Below are 25,419 nucleotides of genomic sequence, written 5' to 3'. Positions count from 1 at the left end.
CCATGCTTGTAATCATCTGTTTATGAAAGCAGCGCAGTTTCCCTACCGCGAACAGGAACAATACTTTCACCATTAGCAAAAAAAAAACAAATAGTTAACAGATAAACCTCCAAAAAAGAAAGAAATACCACCTTCTCTCTCTCTCTCTCTCTCTGAAAGAACGCAGACGAGGCCGCTGAAGAATCCTGAAGAGGAAAAAAGAGAAAAAGAAAAGAGGCGAGCGAAACACGTGAAATAGAAGATATATATATATATTAAAAGTATTTTTTCCCACACAGACGATCAACTGTTCTGTGTAGCTCTGCGATCCTTGAGGCTCGACCAACCGCCACCTCTATATAAATCGAGAGAGAGAGAGAGAAAGATAATCCTCTCGTCATTATTTGAAGTTATTGCATCAAAACAATATTAACAATAAAATGCTCTGCGCTGCTCTTCTCTTTTTATTTCCTTTGTACTCCGGTCCTTGACGGTGTGGAGTCCTCTGGATTGCTGATTACATCGCTTGCAATCAATGTATCAAGAGGAGAGGGAAGGTCACTCGCGCTGGTTTGCGCCTTCGCTCCCTGCTTGCTATATGCACTGCCGCAAGCTTTGCAGAGCCAACGGCGTACGTAGTGCGGTGATGAACGCTGCCGGTGCCATCCTCGAAGACGTGCGTTGCACCTCGTGGCCCTCTCCTTATCGTACAACACACACACACACACACACACATACACGGAGAAAACAAAGAAAAGAAAAAGAAAAAGCGCAGCCAGGAAAACGGGTGAGTGTAAACTTGAAAAAGAGAAAAGAGAAAGAAGAAGTGTCTGCTGTTGTTCTCCTTTCGTATCCTTTCGTCTCAAGTTCATTGAACGGGTAATTAGAAGTAATGCTTTAAAGTGCAGATATATATATATATGTATTTCTTTAACGTTTCTACTATGATCAGCTTTGGCTGCCTTCGCGGTAACTACCACACACAAAAAAGCATGAAAGCAGCAGCGTTGGGAGATTGTGGGGGCCGCACCGCACTTGTCGAGCGGCTTCCCTCGTTCTCTCTCTCTCTGTGTTTCTGTCACCTCTCTGCACTTCATGAATGCTGTTTTGGGTGCTACACACACACACAGTGGCAGCAAAACACCCTTCCTGTTGAGTTGGTGTTTTCTATCATTATTCTTGTTTTTGTTTTTAAAACCGCTTTGCCACGCGAGTCCTCAAATCACATCACTTGGCTCTCTCTTCGTTCTCTCTTTCGCGAGCCGCTGTCCCTCTCATGTGAGGATCAATTCAACGGCGTGAAAGCAAGTAAGCAGCAGCAGCAGAGCAAGGAGAGAGAAAAAAGAAGGACTAAACGACGTGAGGACATTTGCGTGCGCGTATATATGTATATGTCTTCTGGGTCAACTCCAGACACCTGACTCCTCTCCGTATTTTCTTTCCTTACTTCTTCGTTGTTGTTGTTTAGGAGAAGTGCAGCAGCAGCAGCAGCTGTGTACAACAGAGAAAACACATCAACGTGAAAACAAAAACAAAAATAGCTTAAGCTAGTAATAGTAATTATAGTAAAAAAAGAATGCCAAGAGAAGTACTTTAAACGGTCAACAGGACGAGGAAGAGGAAGAGGGAAGAAGAGAACACATACATACATACCACACACACACACACCCGCAAGACAAGAAAGCACCGCTGGCTTTTTACAGAGCCGCGGAAAGGGGAAAAAAGTACGTTCAACATTTAAGGAAAGTAAGAAAAACTATCAAAAATCAAAAACAAGAAGTCAGAAGAAAAATTCCAAAGCGACGAAGAAATATATATATGTAGATAGATTTATTTATCAATGTCAGACCCCGTTGGCGGAGGAGTGCTCTCTCAGCCCTCTATCGTGCCTCGGGCTTCGACACACACACACACACACGCACGCACGCGGAAATCGCGACATCGCTAAAATAAAAACGAAGAAGAGAGAAAACAAAGGAGAGGGAAGGAAACAATAGAAATAAATAATAATAATAATAATCTGGGTTGAGCCTGTGTGTATAACGAGCAACAAACGCCAAAATAATAATAATAGCAACAACAAAAAGAAAGCTGTGGAAATTTAAAAAAGAAGCAAAAAAACGCATGCGAACACGGCAACGGCGGCCATTTCCGAACACCCCGCTGCATCCTTGATCTTCTTTCTCATCTATACAGATATATATATATATATAAATATAAATATATATACTTATATACACTTATATTTGTATACGTTCGTTTCTCCTCTCACGTTTCTTTAACGTCGTCTCTTTTACTCCTCTTCTCCTTCATCCACAACTGTTTTTCCGCCTTTTTAGGGGATGAAGAGGACCACCAGCAGGGCCAGCAGGGCGGACACCGACGCACCGCAGAGCAGCGCCACGCCCATCAGCTGGCCAGCCATGACGCGCTGGCCTTCCGTGCGCAGGCGCGAGTCCATCGGACCGAGAACCATCGCCGAAGCACCAAAGAAGCCGTTTGTCAGGCCGAGCAGTGCCATGAACACGTACGGGGCCGGGTGACCAGGGATGTAGTTGTAAATGCAGAGGAAGGTGAGCGGAATGAAGATGGAGCGGCAGGAGGAGCCAATCAGCAGCACCTTGCGAGAGGGCCACAGGAAGCGCAGCGAGGACGAGAAGCGACCGCTGGCATCGCCGCAGTTGTACAGCAGAATCGCTATCGTTGCGAACCACTTGTCTTCGCGGTCAATCGGGATGATGAGAGAGGGGAAGATGAAAAGCGAAACGAAGAAGTTAATGAAGCAGGCGAGCATCACCGGCCAGATCATCTTCATCACCGGCCACGCCTTGGTGCGCTGCATCTGCTGCGACGTGGTCAGGTTGCGGTCATCGAAGCTGCTGTCGTCGTCGCCGTCCGCCACCGCATCGCCGCGCACCACCCGCACCTCATCATCCTCCGTGCCCTCGTCGCTGCCGTCGATGCCGGCGGCCTTGTTGCGCAGCTTCTCCTCCTTGTTCTTGTCGTCCATCACGATGTTTCCGTACACCTCACCGGTGGGCTGAGCCGCGGTCGCCTCGCCGTAGTAGGGCTGGCGCTCATCTGACGTATCCCGCACGCCCTCGTCGAGCGCGTGCAGCTCGGCGTTGCGGACGGCCTGCGCATCCTTCTCCTGCGTCCCCTCCTCCTCTTGCTGGTGCTGCGCCCGCCGGAGAGCGCGGAACTCGCCGACCTTCTCCTGCGCGTAGCTGTTCCACCGCAGCGACAACGCCATGGTGAGGGCCACCGTCATGAAGGCGAGCGCCAGACTGAAGTAGATGTACGCCTGATGCAGCGTGGAGTCGTAATCGTCTTTCATGGACGCCTTAATGATGCACTGCAGTATCGACGCGATGACGCCGGAGAGACCGCAGCCGAACATGATGGCGGACATGAACTTCGGCGGCATCGTCCCGACGAGCGCGTAGCACGTCGCCTCCTCGTAGGACTTGCCGGCGCCGGCGGCGATGGTCACAATGAAGAAGGACACCATCGCCCCCGTCTGCGAGACGTGCCCGGTGGGCATGACCAAAATAACGAGCAGCTCCAGCATCATGAGGGAGAGGGCGAGGGTGAAGCGAAGCGTCAGGGAAAGCTTCCGCGACCACGGCGTGAGCACCGTCGGGCCGCAAATGGCCTGCGTCACGACAGAAGCCAAATTGTAGAAGGTGAGGATGTTCGCCCAAAACACCGGACTGTTCGGCGTCGCGTGCTCGTTACCTGTCACGTACTTATAGTAGTTCATCACGTACGACGGGGCGGAAGTGAGGGCGTTGACCGGCATCAGCATCGAGATACCCAGCAAGATGCACGTCATGTACACGTACACCTCCGCGAAGGAGGAGAAACCGCAGATGCACCCCATCTTTCCGTGACTGTCTCGCTTTACGCCCTTTTGTTTCTTTCGCTTCGATATATATATCAAGATGATAAGAGGCCTGGGAAGTCGAAAAGAAAAAACCCTTACGCGACTAGCCGAAAGGAAAGGGAAAGGAAGCAAGGAAAGACACGAGGAGAAAGGCCGGGGATAGGAGGGAGGGGAAAACACTAGTGAGAGAGAGAGACTTTTAAAAGAAAGGCGGAGAACCACGAAGCAAATATCGTACTAACCAATTGTAATATATGTATTAGTTTGGGGGGGGGGTAATCGCAGTGAAGGTGGTGATCCACAACAGCACCATTCAAAGAAACAACCAAGCCACACAACAACAAGCCAAGAGGGAGAGAGAAAGCGAAGAAGGGGAAGGGCGGAGAGTGGAGATGCGGGAATGGCAGTCGCGAGGTTCGGGCGGTGGGAACACCAACGACGACGGCAACACCGAAGGACTCAGCCGCGAAAGAGGAAAGGCACCGGAAAAGAATGAAAAGGCAGAGCACTTAGCCTTCCCTCCTCTTCATCGGCACGTCCTTCTACTGACAATACGGAGAGCGACAAGGAACGGCTGCTAAAGGAAGCGCCTACCTCTACGGCTGCTGTCGTCATGTCTCCCCTCCCTCTTTGCGTCGCCTTCACATCAGCTTTACCGCTGCGCAGCACGAGAGCACAGGCTCACCGAAAGCTGAGTTCCACTTCAACTATTTGTTCTCTCGGTTCAGCATTCGTGCCTCTCTGTCCGTGTTCTGCCAGGAAATCCCCCGCAGGTGCCTTTGCGCGTTGCAGCAGTGAACTGCAAGCATTTCTTTTTGTTTGATTTTTGATTCATGTGTAAAATCATTTGTAGAAATGAAAATCACTATAAGAAGAAAACAGTTGAAGAGTCAGCGAACCCAAACGCGGGTGAGCGAGAACAGCAAAGGAAGCGGCAGAGAGCGCCGTTCGCCCCGCCACCTGGTTATCCTCTGCTTCAGGCGTCATGACGCTTACTTGCGCACCTTGCGGACACCGCGGCTCTGGGCGGTCTTGCGGGCCTCGGCGGCGATCAGGCGCTCCTCGCGCTCCTGGATGACGTTCATGCGCAGGCCCTGCTGCTTCGGCACGGACACCTGCAGGTTGCTCAGGTCCTTGCCGATCACGAAGACGTTGGCGGCGCGGGTGGCGAACTCGGCGCCGGATGCGTCCTTCAGGTGGGCCACGGTGAACGCGCCGGGGTGGCGCTCCAGCTTCACGATCTCGCCGATACGGCCGCGGTTGGCGCCGCCGGTCACGATCACGGCCTTACCCTGGCGGCTCTTGATCACGTCCATGCACTTCTTGTCCTTCAGGTTGTACACGATGGTGTCGCCGATGGCGGCGTGCGGGTCCGGGTAGCGGATGCGGTGGCCGTCGTGGGTCACGGCAACCGGCACGCGGCCCGTCGCCGTGTACAGGTTCACCACCTTCAGCAGCTTCACCTGCGCCTCCGCGGCCGACACGTTCACGAACGCGAAGCGGCCCTTCACGTCGTACACCAGGCGGAAGCGGTCGCCCGTCTTCGGGATCTCGACCACGTCCATGAAGCCGGCCGGGTACTTGCCGTCCTTGCGCGGGTGGTTGTCCACGTGCACCAGGCCCTGGCGCAGGATCATCTCACCCTCGCGCGCGTTCAGGGCGTACTTCAGGCGGTTGCGGATGATCACCAGCAGCGGCAGGCACTCGCGCAGCTTGTGCGGACCCGGACGCGGACGCGGAGCGAACACGCCGGTCAGCTTGCTCAGCATCCAGTCCTTCGGCGCGTACAGGCGCTTGAGGTGCTTCTTGGCCATCTTGAGAACGAGAGTTCAACTGATGTTCTTTTCACAGCAGTAATAATGAAGAAGGAATCATACATGATGATAGTTGCAGTGATCGCCATTCACGAAGGGAGAAGGGGAGGGGAGGAGGACGAGGAAGCAAACGTTGATGGAGGTACGTGGACACATCCGTTGTGGCGTGCATTGGACGTCACGAGAGTGTTGCCGCCGTGCTGTGCGGACGCACAGTGGCCCATCTTCACTTGCTCTTCGCCTTCTTTCTCGCCTGAGGAGTGCACGCCTGCATTTCCGGCCGTGTGCGGTTGGCAGAGAGCGAGAGACAACGGAGGAGCGGAAGAGTCCGTCGAACCAGTCGGCCTCGACAGCGCAGCATCGCTCACCGTTCTGTCTCTAGCATCCTCCGACGCGCAATAAGGCATGCACGCACACACCGACAGGCGAGAAAGAAAACATATACCGACAATGACAGAGAAGAAAGCCGTGCAGGACGCTTCTCCTTCTCGTAAAGGAAAAGGAAAAGGGCTGTTCGCAGGGGTAGCCCTCACACTGCCTGTGGCGCACCGGCGGGCTCCGTCGCAGAGGACGGCACGTAGGCCGGGCCGCGACGAGCAGCTCCGCCAGATGCGAAGCAAAGGCGAAAAAAAGCGAGCAGCAACAAGAGAACGAAGCCACACACACAGAGAGAAGCATTCCAAAACCTGCGGTAGCATTCTTCTCCCGTTAGTCGCTTCATATTAACCATTTTTTTTTTAAAGGTAGAAATGAAAGATCACAACAGGCGCATGGCTCTTCCACGTTGTTGGGCACTTCAGTAGCGGATGATCCTGGTCGTGAGCAAACGGGGGAAAAAAAGAAAAGAAAAAGAAACAGAGGAAACAAATCATTCTTTCACCAAGAGAGGAACCGGCGGGGGAAGCACACGGAGAGACAAGAAGAACGATCAACAGAGGAGCAGCACAAGGTGCAAACTACCGCGACAATGCGAGAAGAACAACTGTGAGAAAGAATATGCAGCACGACGTGATTCATGCGGTGGAAACCACGTCCAAGACGCGGTCACTACAGCACTTTGCACCTTCGGAGGCTACTGAATCATTCTTTCCTCTTTTTCTTCCTTTAAATTTGTCTTGGCGGCTCACAACGTCGTCCGCAAGCTTCGCGGCAAATCATCCTAGACTCTCCCCTGACGCGTCTGCTTCAGGCGTCATGACGCTTACTTGCGCACCTTGCGGACACCGCGGCTCTGGGCGGTCTTGCGGGCCTCGGCGGCGATCAGGCGCTCCTCGCGCTCCTGGATGACGTTCATGCGCAGGCCCTGCTGCTTCGGCACGGACACCTGCAGGTTGCTCAGGTCCTTGCCGATCACGAAGACGTTGGCGGCGCGGGTGGCGAACTCGGCGCCGGATGCGTCCTTCAGGTGGGCCACGGTGAACGCGCCGGGGTGGCGCTCCAGCTTCACGATCTCGCCGATACGGCCGCGGTTGGCGCCGCCGGTCACGATCACGGCCTTACCCTGGCGGCTCTTGATCACGTCCATGCACTTCTTGTCCTTCAGGTTGTACACGATGGTGTCGCCGATGGCGGCGTGCGGGTCCGGGTAGCGGATGCGGTGGCCGTCGTGGGTCACGGCAACCGGCACGCGGCCCGTCGCCGTGTACAGGTTCACCACCTTCAGCAGCTTCACCTGCGCCTCCGCGGCCGACACGTTCACGAACGCGAAGCGGCCCTTCACGTCGTACACCAGGCGGAAGCGGTCGCCCGTCTTCGGGATCTCGACCACGTCCATGAAGCCGGCCGGGTACTTGCCGTCCTTGCGCGGGTGGTTGTCCACGTGCACCAGGCCCTGGCGCAGGATCATCTCACCCTCGCGCGCGTTCAGGGCGTACTTCAGGCGGTTGCGGATGATCACCAGCAGCGGCAGGCACTCGCGCAGCTTGTGCGGACCCGGACGCGGACGCGGAGCGAACACGCCGGTCAGCTTGCTCAGCATCCAGTCCTTCGGCGCGTACAGGCGCTTGAGGTGCTTCTTGGCCATCTTGAAAACGAGAAGGAGTGAGGTACCGGGTGAAAAAAAAATCGTTCCTGCAGCGTCAGAAATGTATAGAGACACACACACACAACGGTTGCGTAGCAGATTGAATGAATGCAGAACGAAAGATCAGAGGAGAGGCCGTGGGACGAAACAGGAGGGTGATTATGAAAGAGCTCTACAGGCAGCAGTATATTCACATGGAGAGCGCTTACGTCGGTATGGAGAGCAGTTTTGGCCTCATCGGACTTTAAGCCGTAGAGACGGGGTCCTTATGGAACTCCACGCGACGACGGGGGATTACTATAGAATTACTATTGTACGGCTACTTGAAATTGTAGACGTGGAGGGCTCTTTCCTTGGAAGGAGGACTCTGAAGCTCGACCCGCAGTGCGCGCCATAAGCCTTTTTTGTTTATTGCTGTTGCAATTCATGTTTGACAGCGGATCAACGTGCGGTGGAAAAAATAGATAAAGGAAAAAATATCCCGCATCGTTCGCTTGTAGTTGTCTTCTTTATAGATTCCTTTTGTCTCCTATTTTACCTGTCAAAGTTGCGTTACCATACAGTATATATATAGGTATATTTAATTACTTTTGAATCGAGGTCGAAGCTGGACAAAGCCCGGCAACAGGAGAGGTAAATAGAGGGTTACCCGTTCAATTATTATGATGATAAGAAAGAAAAACAAAAGAACATACAGAGAAGGCGGGGAGGAAGGGGGGGGGAGGGTAGAGGCGATATTTTTCTCTCTCTTACTCTTGAGTTTCTGCATCGCGCGTGCCACGCTCACATCAACGCGTGCCGTATGCACGCACACACCCATGAAAGAGAGGAAAACACACAACGCGTTCGTTTACTTTAAAAACTATAATTAGTAATTGCCAGCCAGTCCACGACGCAGAACAACAGCAAAGAGGAGGAACCCGCTCTTTATTTTTGATCGTGTAACCACGCACGGTTCCACCTGCTCTTCAACAGCAGAAAATAATATAAACAAGAAAAATGCAGAGGACCGCGTCGCTGAACACCTAAACACCAGCGGCAAACGAACCCCAACGATGGAAGGGGAAGGAAGAAAGGGAAAAGAAAAGGACCGACCTGTTCATGGACAAGACAATCCTCGCTGCGAAGTGCAACAGGAGAGTACAGAAGACAGAACAAATAAATAATAATGATAATAAACCTGGGGATCGTCATTTGCCTCTTGTTCCTGCTGCTGTGCTGCACCCTCTCCCCCGCGACAGTCCGATTTAATTACATCTTTTGATCTTGCGTTCCTCCTCTCTTCTCTTCTCTTCTCTTTTTCTTTCTTTTCACGCTGATGTCACCTTCTTCCTAGCTGCCTTGGGTCGTCCCAGAACCAGCATCGTCGGCGGGTTGGCAGAGGGCGCCTGCGGGTCCCACGACGGCCTCGAGGTGTCGCACGTGGTCGGTCGCACGTCCACGGTGACCAGGCGCGATGAGATCTTGTTGCAGCTCGACACAAGACCGTCGAAGGCAAAGCGGTACTGCTCCACCCCGGTGAAGCCGCCGTAGCAGCCCCGGCGGTTCTTCACGACGTTCCACAAGAAGCCCGTCGTCTCCATCTCGCGCAGCGGGCCCAGAGGGACGATGCCGCTCATGTACGGCTCCACCGCGGCCGTGCCCTCCTCCTCCACCCCGCTCAAGTCCCTCGCCAGATTGCCCTCCTGCGACCACGACGGCGGCATCAGCAGCTGCGTCACGCCATCCGGCCAGCACGCGAAGAGCACGGTGTACACGTTCACGACGAATACGTGAAAGACGCGGGCGAAGCGCATGACGGCGACCATTGTGGCGATCTCGTGGTCAAAGCGGCCGCCCAGTGCGCCGAACACAGCCACGTTCGGCAGTACCCGCGTCCGCACGGTCGAGGACGTCGACGGTGAAACATCCATAATAAGGCGGCGGCAGCGCTCGATCTCTTGCGCGTCGCCGTCGGCGAGTCGCGCCGACTCCTCACAGGCGATCTCGAGCTGCGCATCGCACGCCTTCATCAGCTCCTCGGCCGCGTGCGCCTCCTCCGCGCGTTTGTCGTAGTAGGCCGCCTGCTCATCCTCTGTGAGTGTCTCCGTGTTGCCCTGCTCCAGCCGGCGCAGACGCTCCAGCAGCGCGATCGCCTTATGAAAGTCTGTCGAAAGCTGACACGCAATCGGCAGCACCACCGGCGTGTCGACGGACGGTGCCGTGGGCGTGGCATCGGGGCTGCCGCGGCGCCGCAGTGCGTCTGTGCGACGCTGGCGGATGTCTTCGAGCAGGGCCACCGGAATGGTGGCGACCGTCTCGTGAAAGAGCGGGCCCTCCATCGGTGTGGAGGAGGGGGCACGGAGGTCGTCCGCCGTACCCGCCGCTGCCGCCACCACCTTCCGCAGCTGCGCCGGTGAGAGGCTGTCCATATCACCAATCAGCACATCGCACAGCCGCATCGCCATGACCGCAGCGCTGCTGTCGACGGCGTCTGCCGCGTCGGCCTCCGCGCCCTCCTTCGTGGCCGACGGAGCCGCCTGCGTCGCGCAGTACCGCTTCAGCGCTGCGTACGCCCCGTCGACGCAGATAAAGTACGGAGATGTGCCCTCCGCTGCCGTGTTCTTTGGAGCGGCACCGCCCGTGGTGCTGCCACCGCCGCCGCCACCGCGATAGAGCTGAAAGAGTCGCACGTACTCGGCAAAGTCAGCGGCGGTGTTGGCGGGACTGTTCAACAGAATGACGCCAAAGAGATCCGTGCCGGGCGCCGTCGTGGACTCCTCGGGAGAGCAGAGAACGGCGTTGCACGAGCACAGCTTGCGCACGGGGAGTGGCTCGGTGCTCTGCGACATGGCGATTACGCGCACACAGGCGTGTAAGGACGTGGAGAGTTGCGTCGGCTGGTGTTTTCAGATATATATTCATATAGTGCCACAGAGGATATGACGAGAAAACCGTTCTGCACTCAAAGTCAAAAGAGAAAAGAAACAGAAAAAAGAAATAACAGCAACAGTTATAAAGAATAATATTAATCGCAACAGTCGATAGCGTCTCACAGGAGTAGTGTGTTACCGAGTACGAACACCAGCGCTGTGCAATGCGTTCGAAGAGTTCAACAAAGTCGAAGAAGCGAAATAGATACGTACAGCAGCCTGTCTTCGATGAGAGAGCACCGCTACGTGGGAAGCCAGCTTGGAAGAAAAGGTTTTGATGAGTCGAACTGCTCAGCTTTGCGTGTCGTCCGCAAGCAACTCACTCTCACACACAAGAGAAAAGAACGATAAGCGAGAAGTAACGAGAGGTGAAAGGGAAATGCTGTTAGCGGACATCGGTTTGTTGACGGGAGAGGTGAGTTGCCCAAAGAGGCTGCAAAGCACGGAGAAAAAGGGCGACCATGAGGAGGAACAGGCGCGGTGACGCCAACCAAGGCTGGATGGAAACAGAAGGCTGTCGTACATCTCCTTTTGTTTTCTCTCTCTCTCAATATATATATTTCGAATCATTGATTTCCATTTGAAAAGCTGTAATACGTCTCACTTTACGACAGCGCACATACTTGTAGAGAACGTGTGCCCTGCGTCAACAGTTTCCTGCGCGCTTTCCTCGATCAACGCGCAATCCAAAATAACAAAACGAAGAAAAATAATTGTGAAGAGGGAGCGAGAGAGTTGCTCCCCCCTCCCCCCACAATACATATATAGAGGTCAGAAGAGAAGGGCAGCACCGTATTCACATATCCAATAGTTCGATGAGCGGCGGCTCGTACAGCAAACGCCACCAGTACCTACATAAACGCAGCACAAAGAAAGCCTTAATAATAATAATAGAAAAACCATCTCTAAAAGAACGATGTTGATGGAAGTCAGACAGAGGGAAAGAGAGAAGGGAAAGGAGAAAAAAAAGAGGAAAGCTGTAGGACATAAATGGAACGCGGACTTAACACGAGAACGCGAACAGCAAAACCAAAGGCAACCACCAGCGTACTCAATGTTGTGAAAGGATGAGAAGACGACCTCGCCATGACAAACAACGGGTCAACGTCAAAGAAGAAGAAAAGATTATAATAATCTCCGCACACACACACAAGAAAGAAATACACCCCTTCCCTTCACATTCTACCTCCTCCTGAGAAAGAGACACTGCTTCGACGCCCCCTCGTCGCGCCGTTTCTTCTCGTGCCCCTTGCGACTCTCGACCGTACCTGTCGCCGTCTCATCGGCAAAGCTCCGCTTCGAGGAGCTGCGGCTGCTCGCACTGCGCTGATCTCCATCTAACTCGTCATCGCCGATAGTGCTGCCGTGGTGGCTGAGACCGTCGCTGTCAACCTTGTCCTCCGCGATCCGCTTGCCGGGGGTGCGCACGAAGCAGAGGTAGTAGACGAGCAAGGCGCAAAAGAGCACAAAGACAACGACGATCTCCACAACGAAGATAACCCACCAGTGGTTCTGGATCCACGGACGCTCGCTCCGTGGCGCGACGTAGATGGGCAGGGTTGGAAAGGGCAGCGGCGTCTTGACGATCTCGTGCTGCGCCGACATTTTCTTTTCTTCTTCTTTTTGTTCTTGAGTGCTTTCTTGTCTCTTTCTTCTTCCTTTACGCGGATTTAACCACCGAAGGTTGATGCGCCCGCTGAAGGAGGCAACGAGACGAGGCGAAAAAAACAAAAAGAGATTGAAGCAAGCCAAACTTGACGTGTACACGTATGCTGATTTTCTAAAGAGCGAATCACCGGAGGCGAAAAAGAAAAACAGAAAGAAAGAAAGAGGATGAAGACGAGAGGCGGACACGCACACAGAGGGAGAGATGCGCGTTGCTGATGAGATTTATTTCGTGAGAGGGCGGAACTCCACAGATCTCTTGTCAACTTCCTCGGAGTTGCTGAACATATTAGTAGTAATAATAACAGGCCGTTGCTCTTGCAGACGTTTTCATTTCTTCTGTGTTTTTCTTTGGTTCCTTTATCCCACATAGCGTTGCAAGACAGAATCACAACAACAAGAAGGAGAAGGAAAGAAGAAAAGAAACGTCAAGTTGAAGTCAATGACAAAAAATATATATATGACAGAAACAAAGAAACAGTAGGCGTATTTGCGCATGGTGTACCGATAAAACAAACAAAGACACACACACACAGTGTAAAGGGAGAAAGGAAGACGTCTTCACAAACGGGGTGCTGGCGGCTGCGAACTGAACTGGAGAGATGCCAACAAACTGAAGAAGAAGAGAAGAAAAAAAAACGGGGAAGAGGGGGGGGGGAGTGATAAACACAGAAGGGCGAAGGGTGCTTCCTCATCGAGCGAAGCGTTCCGCTACGTGCGCGGCACACACACACACAAAAAGAAAGCAAACCAGAGAGGCCAGATGAACCAGCTGTATGCACATACACACACACACACACATCAACAACAACAAGAGCATTTACGCCACTTTCTTGGTGTGTGTGTGTGTTTTGTCAACCACTATGGACACACCATGGATGCCGCTCGTACAGCGTGAGTGTGTATGTATGTAGAGGGAAGCTGCTTGACCAGCTTCCCGCGGCTCGAGTGCGCCACATCGCCTCAATTCAGCGTCTGCCGCGTCAACACCTCCACCTCGCCCGTGTCTTCGTCGCCGTCACTTGCACTATCGCTTTCGCTGCTGTCGCTGCCTGACACAAAAGAGGACGTGCGTGCATCATCATCATCATCATCATCATCATCATCGAAGTCGTCATCGCTGCTGCGGCTTCCGCGTGAGTTGGAGAGCGATTGCACGCGCGGGTGCTCCTCCTCATCCTCCTCATTCCAATTCGTTGCCGCCGCCTTCCGCGCTGTACGCGTCTTGCGCTTTTCCAGGCGGCGCTCCCACCAGATGCAAAACGCTACCAGCGCCACCACCGCCGCGCAGACGACAGAAAGCACGACGATGAGGGCGATGGCCCACCCACTCGACTTGGCAAAGGTGGTGTCGACCGGCAGCTGTGAGTTACCCAGTTTGTAGGACATGGTGTTGATCATAGACCGGGCCGCGATGGGGACGCCGATCTCGATGAGCTTCTGCAGGGCGGTTTGGATGCCATTGTTCACGGTGGAGTCGAAGTTGCTGCGGAACCAGCTCAGAAACGGGTCGTACCAGGAGAGAGGGTTCACGTGGCGCACGTTGGCGGTGCGCGCGTTCGTCACCTCCAGCAGCTTTTGCTCAAGTCCGTACATTCCTCGCTTTCATGCAATAACAACGACAGAAAAGAAGTTCTTAGTGTCTGTGGTGTTGGCTTATTTGCTCTGGACAGCTCATATATAGATGGATAGATAGATAGATATGCTTGGATGGGTGTATGCGTGTGTCCTTGGTTTATGAGACCGATACTTCACTGCATAAAAGCACCGGCGGGGAACAACGCAGGGAACTGTAAAAAAATGAGAAATGCACAGAACTGTAGAAAACAGTAAAAGAAATTCACAGACGGAAAACGAAGTAAATAAAATAAGAGGAAGAAAGAAGACAAAATCGGTGTTCACAATGACGTCGTGCTCAGCGGCGCGCAGCCTGCCGTGACGACAGTTGAATAGCAAAGGAAAAAGGGAGAAAACACGACACTACAAGAAAAAATATATATCGTTGTTCAATGAAGTCAGACCCACGTGTTGTCCGCTTGCTGACTGCGGCTACTTGGCGAGAACGCAGCTGCTGTTGCTGTCACAAATTAGTATTAGTATTGATATTAGTATTTTTTTTTTCAGAAAGAAAGAAAGGAGAGGAGGAAGAGAAAGGAAATAAGAGAATGGAGTAGCAGCAGGATGTAGGACTGGAAGTCTATCGCGGGATGGGAGCGATAGAGGGGAAAGAACACATGTTCTGAGGTATTATAGATCTATATATATATATTACCGCACCACCGGTATACATATTATAAGCCTACGCTGGCTGTGGAGAAAGCATACCTCATGTGGGGTGCGTGGGCAGCTTGCATAGCCACATAGCACGTCCATACGCTTCTCGACGGCTGAGTGGGAGATCGTTTTCCATACGGTCTTTTCAAAAATAAGAAAAAGAAAGAAAACAGAAAATAACGGCGAAGACAGTCGATCAGAAGGAAAAAGAAGGCATCGTATAGCTTCTCACATCCGTCATCACAGCGGAAGAAGAGCATGACAAAAACCCAAAACAATACAAAAGCTATGCGGCACGCATCTCACCTGGAATCAATTAAATAATAAAGGAAGGCGCGCCTGAAAAGAGAGCTGGGGGAAAAAGAGAGAAGGAAAGACACATGAAAATGGAGAGGTGTACCACCACGCGCGACGATCATCATCATGTATGTCTGTTTGTTTTTTTGCTTTTTGCGCTGATTGAAGTCAACACGAATGGCAGGGCACACACGCCAATAATAACTAATAATTAAAAAGAGTAGGAACACAAACATACACACATACACAGAATACACATACTACAATTGCGGATCGCGCCGCTAACAATGATTCTTACGCCCGGGGCAAAGAAGAACAACAACATGAAAAAAAAGAGAGGCGTTACAGCAGAGGAAAAGTGCAGTAAAGACGTTGCACCTGATCACCGTCTCCTTCGTTTTCCTTTTCCTTATATATATATATATATATACGTCGATCAAAGCCGGCTGTCCCGCGAGCGTCCACGACGAACAAATTCTGCATAAACGAACGCGCAAACGTACAACAAAAAAGAAGAGCGAGAGAGTCGGAGCGGCGCTGTAGCACCAGCTGCTGAGGAGCTCTGTCCCCTCCCCCCTTCTTCAAAAGGCCTTAGTTCGGATGATGACGATGCCCACGGTTGGACAAATCAGCCGCCTCCACACCGCTGTTGCTTTCGCTAAAAGAACGGCTGCTGCTATCATCATCATCATCTGATGAAGACAGCGAGCTGGTCGTCGTCGTGGTAGTGGTGCTGCGAGACTTGACAGACGTGTCACGGTCGTTCTTGCTTGTAGGAGGCTGCGCCGCGGAAGACGCAGCGGGCACGCGAAACGACGTGCTCACCATCCGCAGCAGCCCGCCAACTCGCTTATCCCGTAATTCCCGCTCGTGGCGGTGCCGCAGCCGGCGGGACCAGCGAATACACTGCAGGGCGATGGCCACCACGCACAGCACGACGACGAGGGCGACGATGAAGATCACGTACCAGTTGTCCTTGAACCAGGTGGCGACGGAGGGGAGGTAGAACACGAACTGATTCTGCGGCGCGGCCGGCTCCACGCAGAGCGCGCCGTAGGCGGTGGTCGAGATAACGCTCTGCCCGGCGTACTCGTCGCAAGATGGAATGGTCGCCATGCGGGTGACGAGAGTGAAGCAGGCGGAGTAACAGAGAGGATAGAGAAGGAAAACCTCAAACCGACGAGGGTGCGCACCAGGGATACGTGAACTCGTAGAAAGAGAAGAAATAAAGGAGTCGGACGGGACTTCAACAAGACAAAAAAAGAAGCGTATTTCTGTGCACAATGAAATAGCAATGCCTGCTGTTTGTTGCCTTCTGAAGATATACGTTTCTTTTCTTGTTTATAGTTTCCTTTTCTTGTTTTCCCTCACACGTTGTTCTTCAGTGGTGAGAGTGACCTTTCGTGACGAGATGCGAAGCAACGCGGGGAGAAACGTGTATCCGTGTCAGCAGCAAATCAAAGAAGGAGTGAACTCGCAGCAGCACACGCGTTGGTCGCTTCGCGGGGGTAAGACGGGAGTTGAACGGTAAGAAGTCATCGCAAAAAAACAGGGGACAATGAGAGACAGAGTGGAGGATTCGAAGAAGACACCAACAACAGCGACCACACAGTGAGACACAGTTGGCGATCCAGCAGTGATGGCGCACGTTTTGTTGTGGCACAGCGTTCAATATATATATATATATATATATATACATATTATATTGTTATGTTGGGGAGGGGTTCCCTTACTCAGGCAGAAACGCAGGAGAGAGCGGCGAGACGACAGGTAAGGCGTGTATGCTACCCTGTGCAAACTCCAAGGGGGGGGGGGGAACATAAAGAAGAAGAACGGTGTACAAGCAGGAAGAGGAGTGCATCTAAGGAGGACAAGGAGGGAAGGGGGGGGGGTGAGGGGAGAAAAGGCAGAAGGATTGTAGTCGTACAAGGGAAAAATCAAACAGCAAACTCACACACACGCACACACGCAGGTGCTGTTACATACACGAGCACCCAAGCCATGAACAAACAACAGCAGCGGCAAAAATTATATGTATGGAGACAGAAGAAACCGAGAAGACGGACATCATCAATGAGGGTGGATGTGCCGTTCGTGGGTGCGCTGTGACTCCCACAGACCGTGGAAAGCAGTCCCGCTCCCCTTTCCACTGTTTACTGCCACACTGAGACCCGCTCGCTCTTCCTTTTAAACGTGAGCAGCTTTGAAGACACACAGTGGGCAAGACGATGCCACCGTGTGTGCCACACCCATCGTTCATGATACACCGGAAAGAGGCGAAGGGGGCTGCGCAGGGCTAAGGCGGGGGGAGAAAGCCACACTTTTGCTGACAACTGGGTGCCCGCTGCGTCCTCCCTCGGCCCAGCGGCCGCGCTCGCAGGGTCGGACAGCTGAATTCCGGGCTGAGACGCGGCCCAGCGCCTGCGCACCTCCACCAGCGACTCCGCCAGGAGTTCTTCGAGACGCTCCGTTGGAACAGCGACGGCAGCGAGAGCTGCCTCAACGGCCGTGTCATTGTCCGCTGCCGGTGCCACGGAGGGCACACCTGTCGTTCTCATCCTCCTCCTCCACGCATGGGTGTGAGGCTGTTGCCGCTGCCGACGGCACGGAGAGAGTTGCTGCTGTTTTCGTTGTTGCGGTGGGCCCTGTCGCGCGGCAGGGGTCAGAGCCTGCGTCAACGCGCGCATCTCCGGCGACTCTGGTGTGTTGGGGAGCACCAGATGAACGTGGTGGTGCGTCTGCGCATCCCACAGGGAAAGAAAGAAGGCATCCGGAATGGAGGGGGCGCTTTTCGTGGGGGGTGTCGTTGCCGCCGCTGCTGCTGCGTTGCGCTCCTCCCGACCACCACCACTACTTCTCTTTTCCGTTCGACGCAGGTTTGCTGAGAGCTGCCGGAGAGACCGCCGCTGTCGACGCGTTCTTGTGCGGTGCGCGGCGCCGTGCACGCGCCGTGCGCACGTGCGGTCTTCTTCGTCCTCCTCCTTCTCCTCCCCAATGCGGTGCTGGCGAACGCACATGCGAGCAGCGAAGGCAGGCGAGGCGCAGTACAGCGGACCCACGTTCACGCACAGGTGGCGGCCCTCTTCCCCATCTACCCCACACCCCGCGCCACACCACTGACGTGATCGTCGCACCACCCGCTGCGTGCCCTCCACCGACGCAAACGGTGTGTGCTGAGCCAGCACGCGAGCCAGCAGCAGGCCATCTTTGCGCGCGTGTACCACTTTGACGGAGTCGTTCGCCGGCCCTGCCGAGGTACCGTAGCTGTACGGGAGCCGCACGTATGCCCGCGTGGCCGCCTCCAACCACCGCCACACCCCACGATTCAGCTCTGTGCGCTGCAGGAGTATGTTCGTGAGTAACGTCGCCTCCAACGCACTCTGCGCAGACCACGCGACGGAGGCGTGCGGGGCGAGGTGGCCGCGGTCGTAGCCGCGCCGCCGCACCTCCGCCGGCACCCGCCGCGCCGACCTCGGCAACGTGCGATCGGCGTACACGGTGAGGCAGCGCCGCTGCCGTCGTGCTCGCTCGGCTCCGCTGCTGGTTAAGTGGTACCCACACCACAGCGAGAGGCGCGTGATGGGGTCGTAGAGAAGGGCGAAGGAGTGCCGCTGCAACACCTGCAGGGGCGCACTGAGTAAGGACGGTATGGCGGCGGACGGCATCGCCGTTGACGACGTGTTGCCTGCTACGCAAAACACATCTACCGTGTAGGTCGGCAACGGCTCCCACTGCAAAGGGCGCGATGCTGCCCACGCGAGGGAAGCGAAGGATGACGCGAAGAGGCGGGTGCAGCGTGCAGACACCAGACTCGTTGATGAAGCCCGTTGTGCGTCCCTCCTGCTGACGGGCGGAGCACGAGTCTCCGAGGTGGAGACGGGGTGGTGAGGACCGTGCAGACGACCCAACATGTGTGTACCCCATCGAACTGCATCTATCTGCGCCTGCTCCGCCGCCTTGCTTTCCGCGCTGTCGGCGGGGTACGTGACTGCCCATTGCCGAAGCAGCGGCGGCGACCAGGCCCAGCGCGGCACCCACCGTTGGCCCACACAAGCAGCAGCCCAATTCCGTGCGGACACGGCGGGGCTGAGAGACGGGGCGGGCAGGAGCCACAGCGCGTTGCGGCAACGACCCTCACGTCGCGTGTACAAAGTGCTTTGCTGGCGCGCGCACCAGCCACGTCCGCGATAGCCAACCAGCACGCCGCAGCTACCTGCCAGTACGAGCAAGGAGATGCATGATGCCGTGCGGGTGTCTACTGCGTCATCGGCATGCCCATTGAAACGTTGATTACGAGAGGGACAAGAAGAGGAGGAAGATAACGAGGCGACGGCCGACGTCGCCTCCGTAAACCAGTCCCTCATGCTCTGCATGATGTTGTGTGGTACTGCCCTCTTTTTCCTTGTTGTTTCGGCCGGCGTACGCTGTAGTGCATGTGCGTCCTGGGTGCGCGTGTGCGTGCGCACATCGCGGGATACAACAACGCGCAACAAGCCAGCGAACCAGACGTACATAAAAAACAAAAGATATTAGAAAGAGAGAGGAGAGGAGAGGAGAAATGGTTGAGAAAACAAACACAGTTGAAAGCAACGGCGCCCTTTGCTTTTTTTTTTCTTCTTCTGCTGCTGTTCGTTGCTGCGTGCGCCAAAAGCTTCAGCTGCTCGTAGCCATTCGCAACGCACACGCAGCACATCCAAGACGGAGTGCGGTCGCTACCTCGTTCGACGCACAGGATCGGCAAGTAGCTCCTCCGACATCTACGCTGTAGATCGTCCAAATAATAATAATAATGATAATGAACGGACTGCAGAAAGACTGAAGAACGAGAACACAAAGACACAAGAGGAAAGAGAACAGTGAATATCTCGCCTGCTGTGGATTCGGTTTCTTTTCTTCCAAAAAAAAAAAGGAATACAGCACGTGTCATAGCAACAATAGCTCTCTTAGATAATTAAACGTCAGTACTTCACAGTTATTAGAGCGACGCGACAAGCGTTGACCTCGTCATTCGTCTTTCGTCGCCCGTGCGGCCTCTGCGCTTTGCATCGCCTCCATGGACTGCTGCTTCCCTCGCTCAATCGCAGCTGCCAAGTCGTCCATGCCAGCCCCCGACGCCGCCGACACCGCAGCGTAGGGTAAGTCCTCGTAGAACTCATGCAAGAAGAGTGACATGGACTGCGCCAGTGTACCCGCGTAGCTGCTCCCTTGACTCGGGAGCACCACGTCATGTGCCGACACTGCCGCCGCTACCCGGGAGCCTTCTCCTCGGATGTCGTGGTCATCGTCATCGCCTTCGTGTTGCTCCTCATTGCCTGATAAGCGTAGCTGCTGCTGCTGCTTCTGCGGATGTGTCACGGCGTCATCCAGCGCATCGTTATCCCGCATCCACCCAATCACCGTGTCGGCCGACACGACGTCCGTCTTGTTGAAGACCACCACGAGCGGCACCTGCTGCTTCAGCATAATACCGCTCGAGTATAACATGGTGGAGACGAAGGTGTGCGGGCTGCTCACGCACCGCACGGTGTCCGCGACGAAGAGCAGCGTCGTCGGCAGCACGGCGGCGAAGGACTCTGCGATGAGCTGACCGGAGGCAGACCAGGTAAACACCTCAATCTGGCCCGGCGTGTCCACGACGATCCAGTCCAGCGAGTCCTTGCGCTTCTCGAGGAGGGAGACGACTTGATGGATCTTCGTCGCGAAGAGGTTCAGCGACGTCATGATGGCCCCGTTTGGGCCGAGGCGGTAGTTCTTCATCACCTCGCTGTACTTCACGCTGTCGCGGATGTCGATGTTGACGTTGTACGGCGTCTGCGTCACGGCGGGGTCTAAATTGATAAAGTACGAACGGATGTTGCGGGAGTGGGCGTAGTGCTGCATGCGGTGGACGAGGGTGGTTTTGCCGGTGCCTGCCATACCCACTACCAAGATGACGACAGGGGTGGTGGTGGTGGTCGGCGATGGCGCCGGCTCGGCACTCGTGTCCGACATTTTTTGTTCTTTTGTTACGAGCAGGTGCCTCTTCTCCGGTTTGACGGAGTACGTTGCAATTGAACCGTCTCTGCTGGTACCCCTCACCGCGTTGGTCGAGACGAAGAGAGATGCACTGTGTTTCAAGACGTATTTCACGTGCCCGCACGGAAGAAGAGAAGGGGGACGGGAGGAAGGCGAAGTGGGTCGAATGGCCCGTTGCGAGGCATGCGTATGTGTCTGGATGTGCTTTCAAAAAAAAAAAACAAACGAGGACAACACGAATGTGGGGAAGGCGGTGGTGGTGGTGGTGAGGGGGGAGCAGCAAAAAAGACCGTCTTTCATTCGTGGAGCGGTGCCGGCACACACACTGCCGTGACTACCACCCCGCCGCCTGCGGTGAGACAACAACGGCATTCGAAAGAAAAATATGTCAGCGGAGGCGATTTCACTTATCTGCTTTCCGCTCCTTCTTTTCATTCCGCAACCACCAAACCGCGTGTGGGCGTACACACCCATATGTATTTATATTCATATACGCGCCCACATGTCAACTGCGCTGCTTCATTTAGCGTAGAAGGGCGGAACAACGCGCACCGCCTTTTCCTTTCATTTTCATGGAATTGGGCGACAAAATTACGTTGACTGCGTCAAGAGGGTACTGAGGTGCGCCATGCAGAGGGCGTACTCCCGCTCACGCAGCCACCCACGCTGAAGCAGCAGCAACCGTTGCTGAGCCAGTCGACTCGTCACGCACAGCAGGTCGCCTTTCATGGGGAGCTGCGTGCTGCTCAGCGGCACCGCCACCGCAGCCGCCAGCTGCACCGCCGTGGCGAACATCTCCAGACAATCGATATCACTTAAAGGAGAAAAGCCGGAGGAGGACGGCGAACGCGGAAGTACGCGGTCCACCCTCCACGCACTCGCTGCGCTTCGAATCTCAGACTCCGCGCCTGCGTAGCTCTCCGGCCCACTCTCCCGTGAGAGCGGCAACGCACTGCACAAACGGCAGACCGCGTACAACAGCTGATAGTGGAGCTGACGCACGCGGGCTCGCTCGTCCGCTGGATGACGTTGCGGCGGCGGTTGAGACGGCGCTGCGGCCTTTTCAAACGGTGTGTTGGGCGGCCGACCTTCCTCTGCCCGTGTACCGCTTCCATTCGCCGGCGACGCGGGCGATGCGGCGCTGCTGCGGCTGATGCCGCCCTCCTCATCTTCTGTCGCCTCTTTTGCGGGTGCCGTCCCGGTCGCCTTTAAACCCACGACGGTGGCAAGCGTGGGGGACGACGACGGTGATGACGGCGCAGCCTCAGAAAGCACCCGCTGAAGAGTAGTGGGAGGCTCAGCATAGAGACGTACCAGCAGGCGGAGCAGCTCGCGGCACCGGCGGCCCGCCGAGCCACACCGTGCGTTCCACACCCCATACGTATCCTCACTCACCAGCACATCTACTTGTCGACCAACACAACGGTTCCCGTCGTCGAGGGCACTATGCGCAGACGCGGCGACGGCGCCGATGCTACGAAAGCACCGCAGCAGCTCCTGCACGGACCCAATAAACGCGTCCACCACGGTGTCGAAAAGACGCTGCATGCCTTCGCTGCTGGACGCCGCAAGGACTTCCTGAAGGAGATGAAGGTGCCCCTCCTGCTGCTGCTGGCCGGCTTCGTCCAGTCGCGGCGCCGTGCGGCTGCGTGTCACTACCGGCGCCTCGGCTTCCACTCCCCCAGCGGTGTCTTCTGTCGGCGCGGCGCCTGTTCTGGCGCTTCTGTGTGTGGCAACCGCAGCCGAGCCTTCGGCGGCGGACACCATCAGCTTGCCCCACACGGGGTGACGCAGCCACCACTCCACATACCCGAGTGCAATGAGGTCACTCGGCCAGCGTGGCAGCAGCACGTCACACCAGTGTTGCACCACGAGGCCGAACACGTCCTTCACACGCAGTGGGGGGCTGGAGGGGAAGGAAGGAGATGCCGCTGCTGCTGCTGCTGCTTGGCGAGGCGACATCAGCCGCGCTGGTGAAGATGCGCGGGGGCTTTGCGTGCGGTGGCTTTCCGCATCGGGGGCGAGAAGCGCAGAAGTGAAGACATCCACAACTTGCGCTTCCAGGTGCTCCAGCAGGTCAAACAACTGCAGAAGAGCTTCATGAAGGGTGGGCGGAGGGCGTGTCGCTGTCGGTGGGTGTGTCGTGTTGACGAGTCCCGCAGCACGTAGGTGTTCATCCGACCCCTCGTTGCGTCGCCTCTCCACGCCCGATGTGCGGACTCCCGTGAGGGCTGCTGCTGCTGCTGCTGCTGCTACGCCGGTCCGCGAAGAGCTCTCTCCCGTACTCGGAGTCCCTTCCACCACGGTACTCGCAAGCAGCACATCGACATCGCGCTCCAGCTGCGCGGCCAGACACCTCGACAGCCCTCCTGAGACCCAAAGACGCAGCCACGGCAGCGCTTTTAAAACCGCCTCCGCAGAAGCACTTTCCGGTTTGGCGGACGAAGCCTCCTTCGACCCACTCGTCGTTGCACCCCTCTTCCTGGCGTTTGCCGTTGTCAGCGCCGTCAGGCCCGCATGCTCCTCCGAGAACACATCCACCAGAGCACAAAACGGCGAGGGCGATGCCGGCGCCGCACTCGCCGCAGCAGCCGACGCTACCGTCGTGGCGAGCACAGCAGTGCTACTAGTCTTGTTGTTTGCAGATCGCGCGAAGGCCGAAATCGAAGAGGACAACGACGCCACCCCGGTGCCGCTTATTGTCAGCGGCGGGATAGCGGGCGACTGCGGGGATTGAAAACGAGAGAAAGACGAGGCAGCCGGGGAGCCCGGGAAGAGACGTGAGGCGGCGGTGGAATCGCGTGAGGGTGCGTTTTCGCCTCCTCCACCACCGCCACCAAACGAAATGCTGTTGGCGACGGATGCGGCACGGGAGAAGCCACGTGCGCTGCCGCGACGCCGTTTTGCACCAACGAGCAGCGGCACAGCCCCGCCCTCGTGACAGCCGTCGAGGTGTGCCATGGAAGCTGGGTCGTTGCTGCTGAATGGATGTCCGCACTTCTCCTCACAATCGTAGAACGAGGAAGGAGACGCGGAAGACATGCAGCGATACCCGCGCTCCACCCGCACACCGCTGTCTTCGTCTAGCTGGACTGCCTCGCCGCCAAGCAGCAACCGCACCGCAGAGCTTCCTCTCGTATCGCTCGCGAAGGCTTGTGCCGCCCTCCGCACGCGTTCCTCCACGGGTGCGGAGGGCGGCCGCCGTGGGGCTGCTCCGAACACGTCCGACTCTTGAACACCTGGCAGCACATAACTCCTGTTGTTGCTGCTGCGGGTTCCACCAACAGCAGCAGCAGCAGCAGCAGCAGCGGTTGCGACGAAGGAGGGGGCAGACGGCAGAGGTCCTCCACCGTAGAAGGCGGCGGGCACGCGATACAGCCGCTGCACCGGTACCGCAGTGGAAAGGCAACCCCCACCAATGCCCAACGGCGATGACGGACTCACGGGGGACTGCAGCGGAATATGCGGAAACGACCGAGTTGCCAGCGCTGCGCGTGACGCGTTCGTCGACGCCGCCGCCGCCGCCAGCTTCCACGCGCCAACGCGCCCACCATCACCCACCACACCATGAACTGTCGCCTCGGACCCGCCGTGGCGATGCCGCTTCGCGTCTCCGCTGCGTTCGCTAAGCATTATCGGCCCTTTTCTATTCCCGCCCTCCGTCGCGGCGGTCGCGGCGTACTCGTCGCAGTGAGTGCCACGGCGTAGCGTCGAAGCAGATGGACTCGTCTTGCGTGTGCGTTCTTCCGCGGTGCAGCTGGCGTGTGGACGACACGGTGCGACACCGGAAGAGACAGGCGGCGCCACCACTGAAGGGTGCAGGTGTGCTGAGGAGGACGCCGCAGCACCGCGTGAAGGAGCATCCGACGCGATCGTGCCAGACCTACCGTTTGTTTGCGCGAAGGAGACGCCCGTGCTGACACTGCATGCTGTCGTGGGTGGTGATGACACGGGTGCCGCTCGTCGCGGCGCTTCCTCCGTTACGGGCGCGAAATGCCGAGCTGCTTCGCTCGACGAAAACGCTGGTGAGGCATCACCGCTGTCTATCATACTACGCTACTCTTTCTATTATTTACGGGTGAAAGTGTGTGTGTGTGTGTGCGTGTATGGAAAAAAGGACATCCTTTACCAAGCGAGCAGCACAACAGTAATCCGATTACGCGAACTGACCAACTCACTTTGAAATAATAATAATTATTAATAATAATAATTACGTGGCACACCAACAACAACAACGACAACGGCAGCAACAGCAAAAAGTGCGGCGTCGATTCGGTGTTGCGTGAATTGCACAGCTGGAGTGAAGAGAGGAAAAAGCTGTGTTGAGCATCAACCAGTACATGTATACGTGCGTTGGAAGAGCAAAGAGTCGGCTGCTTCTACGAATCTCTCTCAAAATGGAAGCAAAAAAAAAAAACGGAGGGCAACGAACAGCAAATACCCGAGAAGAAAAACATTTTTTTCTTTAAATGTTCAAGATCCGCATAACTGACGCAGTTGTCTGCGTATGCGCGTGATGAAGTAGGGAATATGGAGGAGTCACACTCCTCTCCC

The 25,419-nt window shown here is 55.6% G+C and overlaps 11 protein-coding genes across 13 annotated transcripts; all 11 read right to left on the bottom strand.

Annotated features, from left to right (window-relative positions):
• Positions 1-443: 443 nt before the first annotated feature.
• Positions 444-1,076, bottom strand: ABB37_07744 (hypothetical protein; the record flags this gene model as incomplete). The annotated part of the gene is made up of 1 exon (XM_015806483.1): positions 444-1,076. One exon carries the CDS (start codon positions 1,074-1,076, stop codon positions 444-446), a length of 633 nt encoding a protein of 210 aa, XP_015654847.1.
• A 1,238-nt stretch (positions 1,077-2,314) lies between these two features.
• Positions 2,315-4,104, bottom strand: ABB37_07743 (nucleobase transporter; the record flags this gene model as incomplete). The annotated part of the gene is made up of 1 exon (XM_015806482.1): positions 2,315-4,104. Exon 1 carries the CDS (start codon positions 3,860-3,862, stop codon positions 2,315-2,317), a length of 1,548 nt encoding a protein of 515 aa, XP_015654846.1. The 5' UTR covers positions 3,863-4,104.
• Positions 4,105-4,857: 753 nt separating this feature from the next.
• Positions 4,858-5,708, bottom strand: ABB37_07742 (putative 40s ribosomal protein S4; the record flags this gene model as incomplete). 2 transcript variants are annotated; one of them, XM_015806480.1, is made up of 1 exon in its annotated part: positions 4,858-5,708. In XM_015806480.1, exon 1 carries the CDS (start codon positions 5,677-5,679, stop codon positions 4,858-4,860), a length of 822 nt encoding a protein of 273 aa, XP_015654844.1. In that variant the 5' UTR covers positions 5,680-5,708. The 2 variants fall into 2 exon arrangements, with proteins under 2 accessions (XP_015654844.1, XP_015654845.1); XM_015806481.1 differs by having other exon boundaries at positions 4,858-5,700.
• A 1,172-nt stretch (positions 5,709-6,880) lies between these two features.
• ABB37_07741 (putative 40s ribosomal protein S4) lies at positions 6,881-7,751 on the bottom strand (the record flags this gene model as incomplete). Its single annotated transcript, XM_015806479.1, has 1 exon — positions 6,881-7,751. Exon 1 carries the CDS (start codon positions 7,700-7,702, stop codon positions 6,881-6,883), a length of 822 nt encoding a protein of 273 aa, XP_015654843.1. The 5' UTR covers positions 7,703-7,751.
• Positions 7,752-9,012: 1,261 nt separating this feature from the next.
• Positions 9,013-10,533, bottom strand: ABB37_07740 (hypothetical protein; the record flags this gene model as incomplete). The annotated part of the gene is made up of 1 exon (XM_015806478.1): positions 9,013-10,533. One exon carries the CDS (start codon positions 10,531-10,533, stop codon positions 9,013-9,015), a length of 1,521 nt encoding a protein of 506 aa, XP_015654842.1.
• A 1,263-nt stretch (positions 10,534-11,796) lies between these two features.
• Positions 11,797-12,396, bottom strand: ABB37_07739 (hypothetical protein; the record flags this gene model as incomplete). Its single annotated transcript, XM_015806477.1, has 1 exon — positions 11,797-12,396. The coding sequence occupies exon 1, from the start codon at positions 12,217-12,219 to the stop codon at positions 11,797-11,799; it is 423 nt and encodes a 140-aa protein (XP_015654841.1). The 5' UTR covers positions 12,220-12,396.
• An 846-nt stretch (positions 12,397-13,242) lies between these two features.
• Positions 13,243-14,358, bottom strand: ABB37_07738 (hypothetical protein; the record flags this gene model as incomplete). The annotated part of the gene is made up of 1 exon (XM_015806476.1): positions 13,243-14,358. The coding sequence occupies exon 1, from the start codon at positions 13,873-13,875 to the stop codon at positions 13,243-13,245; it is 633 nt and encodes a 210-aa protein (XP_015654840.1). The 5' UTR covers positions 13,876-14,358.
• A 1,083-nt stretch (positions 14,359-15,441) lies between these two features.
• Positions 15,442-16,350, bottom strand: ABB37_07737 (unspecified product; the record flags this gene model as incomplete). Its single annotated transcript, XM_015806475.1, has 1 exon — positions 15,442-16,350. Exon 1 carries the CDS (start codon positions 15,964-15,966, stop codon positions 15,442-15,444), a length of 525 nt encoding a protein of 174 aa, XP_015654839.1. The 5' UTR covers positions 15,967-16,350.
• A 653-nt stretch (positions 16,351-17,003) lies between these two features.
• ABB37_07736 (DNA/RNA non-specific endonuclease-like protein) lies at positions 17,004-19,294 on the bottom strand (the record flags this gene model as incomplete). The annotated part of the gene is made up of 1 exon (XM_015806474.1): positions 17,004-19,294. Exon 1 carries the CDS (start codon positions 18,513-18,515, stop codon positions 17,004-17,006), a length of 1,512 nt encoding a protein of 503 aa, XP_015654838.1. The 5' UTR covers positions 18,516-19,294.
• A 560-nt stretch (positions 19,295-19,854) lies between these two features.
• ABB37_07735 (putative XPA-interacting protein) lies at positions 19,855-21,071 on the bottom strand (the record flags this gene model as incomplete). 2 transcript variants are annotated; one of them, XM_015806472.1, is made up of 1 exon in its annotated part: positions 19,855-21,071. In XM_015806472.1, exon 1 carries the CDS (start codon positions 20,839-20,841, stop codon positions 19,855-19,857), a length of 987 nt encoding a protein of 328 aa, XP_015654836.1. In that variant the 5' UTR covers positions 20,842-21,071. The 2 variants fall into 2 exon arrangements, with proteins under 2 accessions (XP_015654836.1, XP_015654837.1); XM_015806473.1 differs by having other exon boundaries at positions 19,855-20,958.
• A 385-nt stretch (positions 21,072-21,456) lies between these two features.
• Positions 21,457-25,246, bottom strand: ABB37_07734 (hypothetical protein; the record flags this gene model as incomplete). Its single annotated transcript, XM_015806471.1, has 1 exon — positions 21,457-25,246. The coding sequence occupies exon 1, from the start codon at positions 24,913-24,915 to the stop codon at positions 21,457-21,459; it is 3,459 nt and encodes a 1,152-aa protein (XP_015654835.1). The 5' UTR covers positions 24,916-25,246.
• Between the last annotated feature and the right edge of the window lie 173 nt (positions 25,247-25,419).

This window comes from Leptomonas pyrrhocoris (genome assembly GCF_001293395.1).
Source record: "Leptomonas pyrrhocoris isolate H10 chromosome Unknown, whole genome shotgun sequence".
NCBI lineage: Eukaryota > Euglenozoa > Kinetoplastea > Trypanosomatida > Trypanosomatidae > Leptomonas > Leptomonas pyrrhocoris.
The sequence above is the reverse complement of the archived record's forward strand: the minus strand, read 5'-3'. Positions and strand labels throughout refer to the sequence as shown.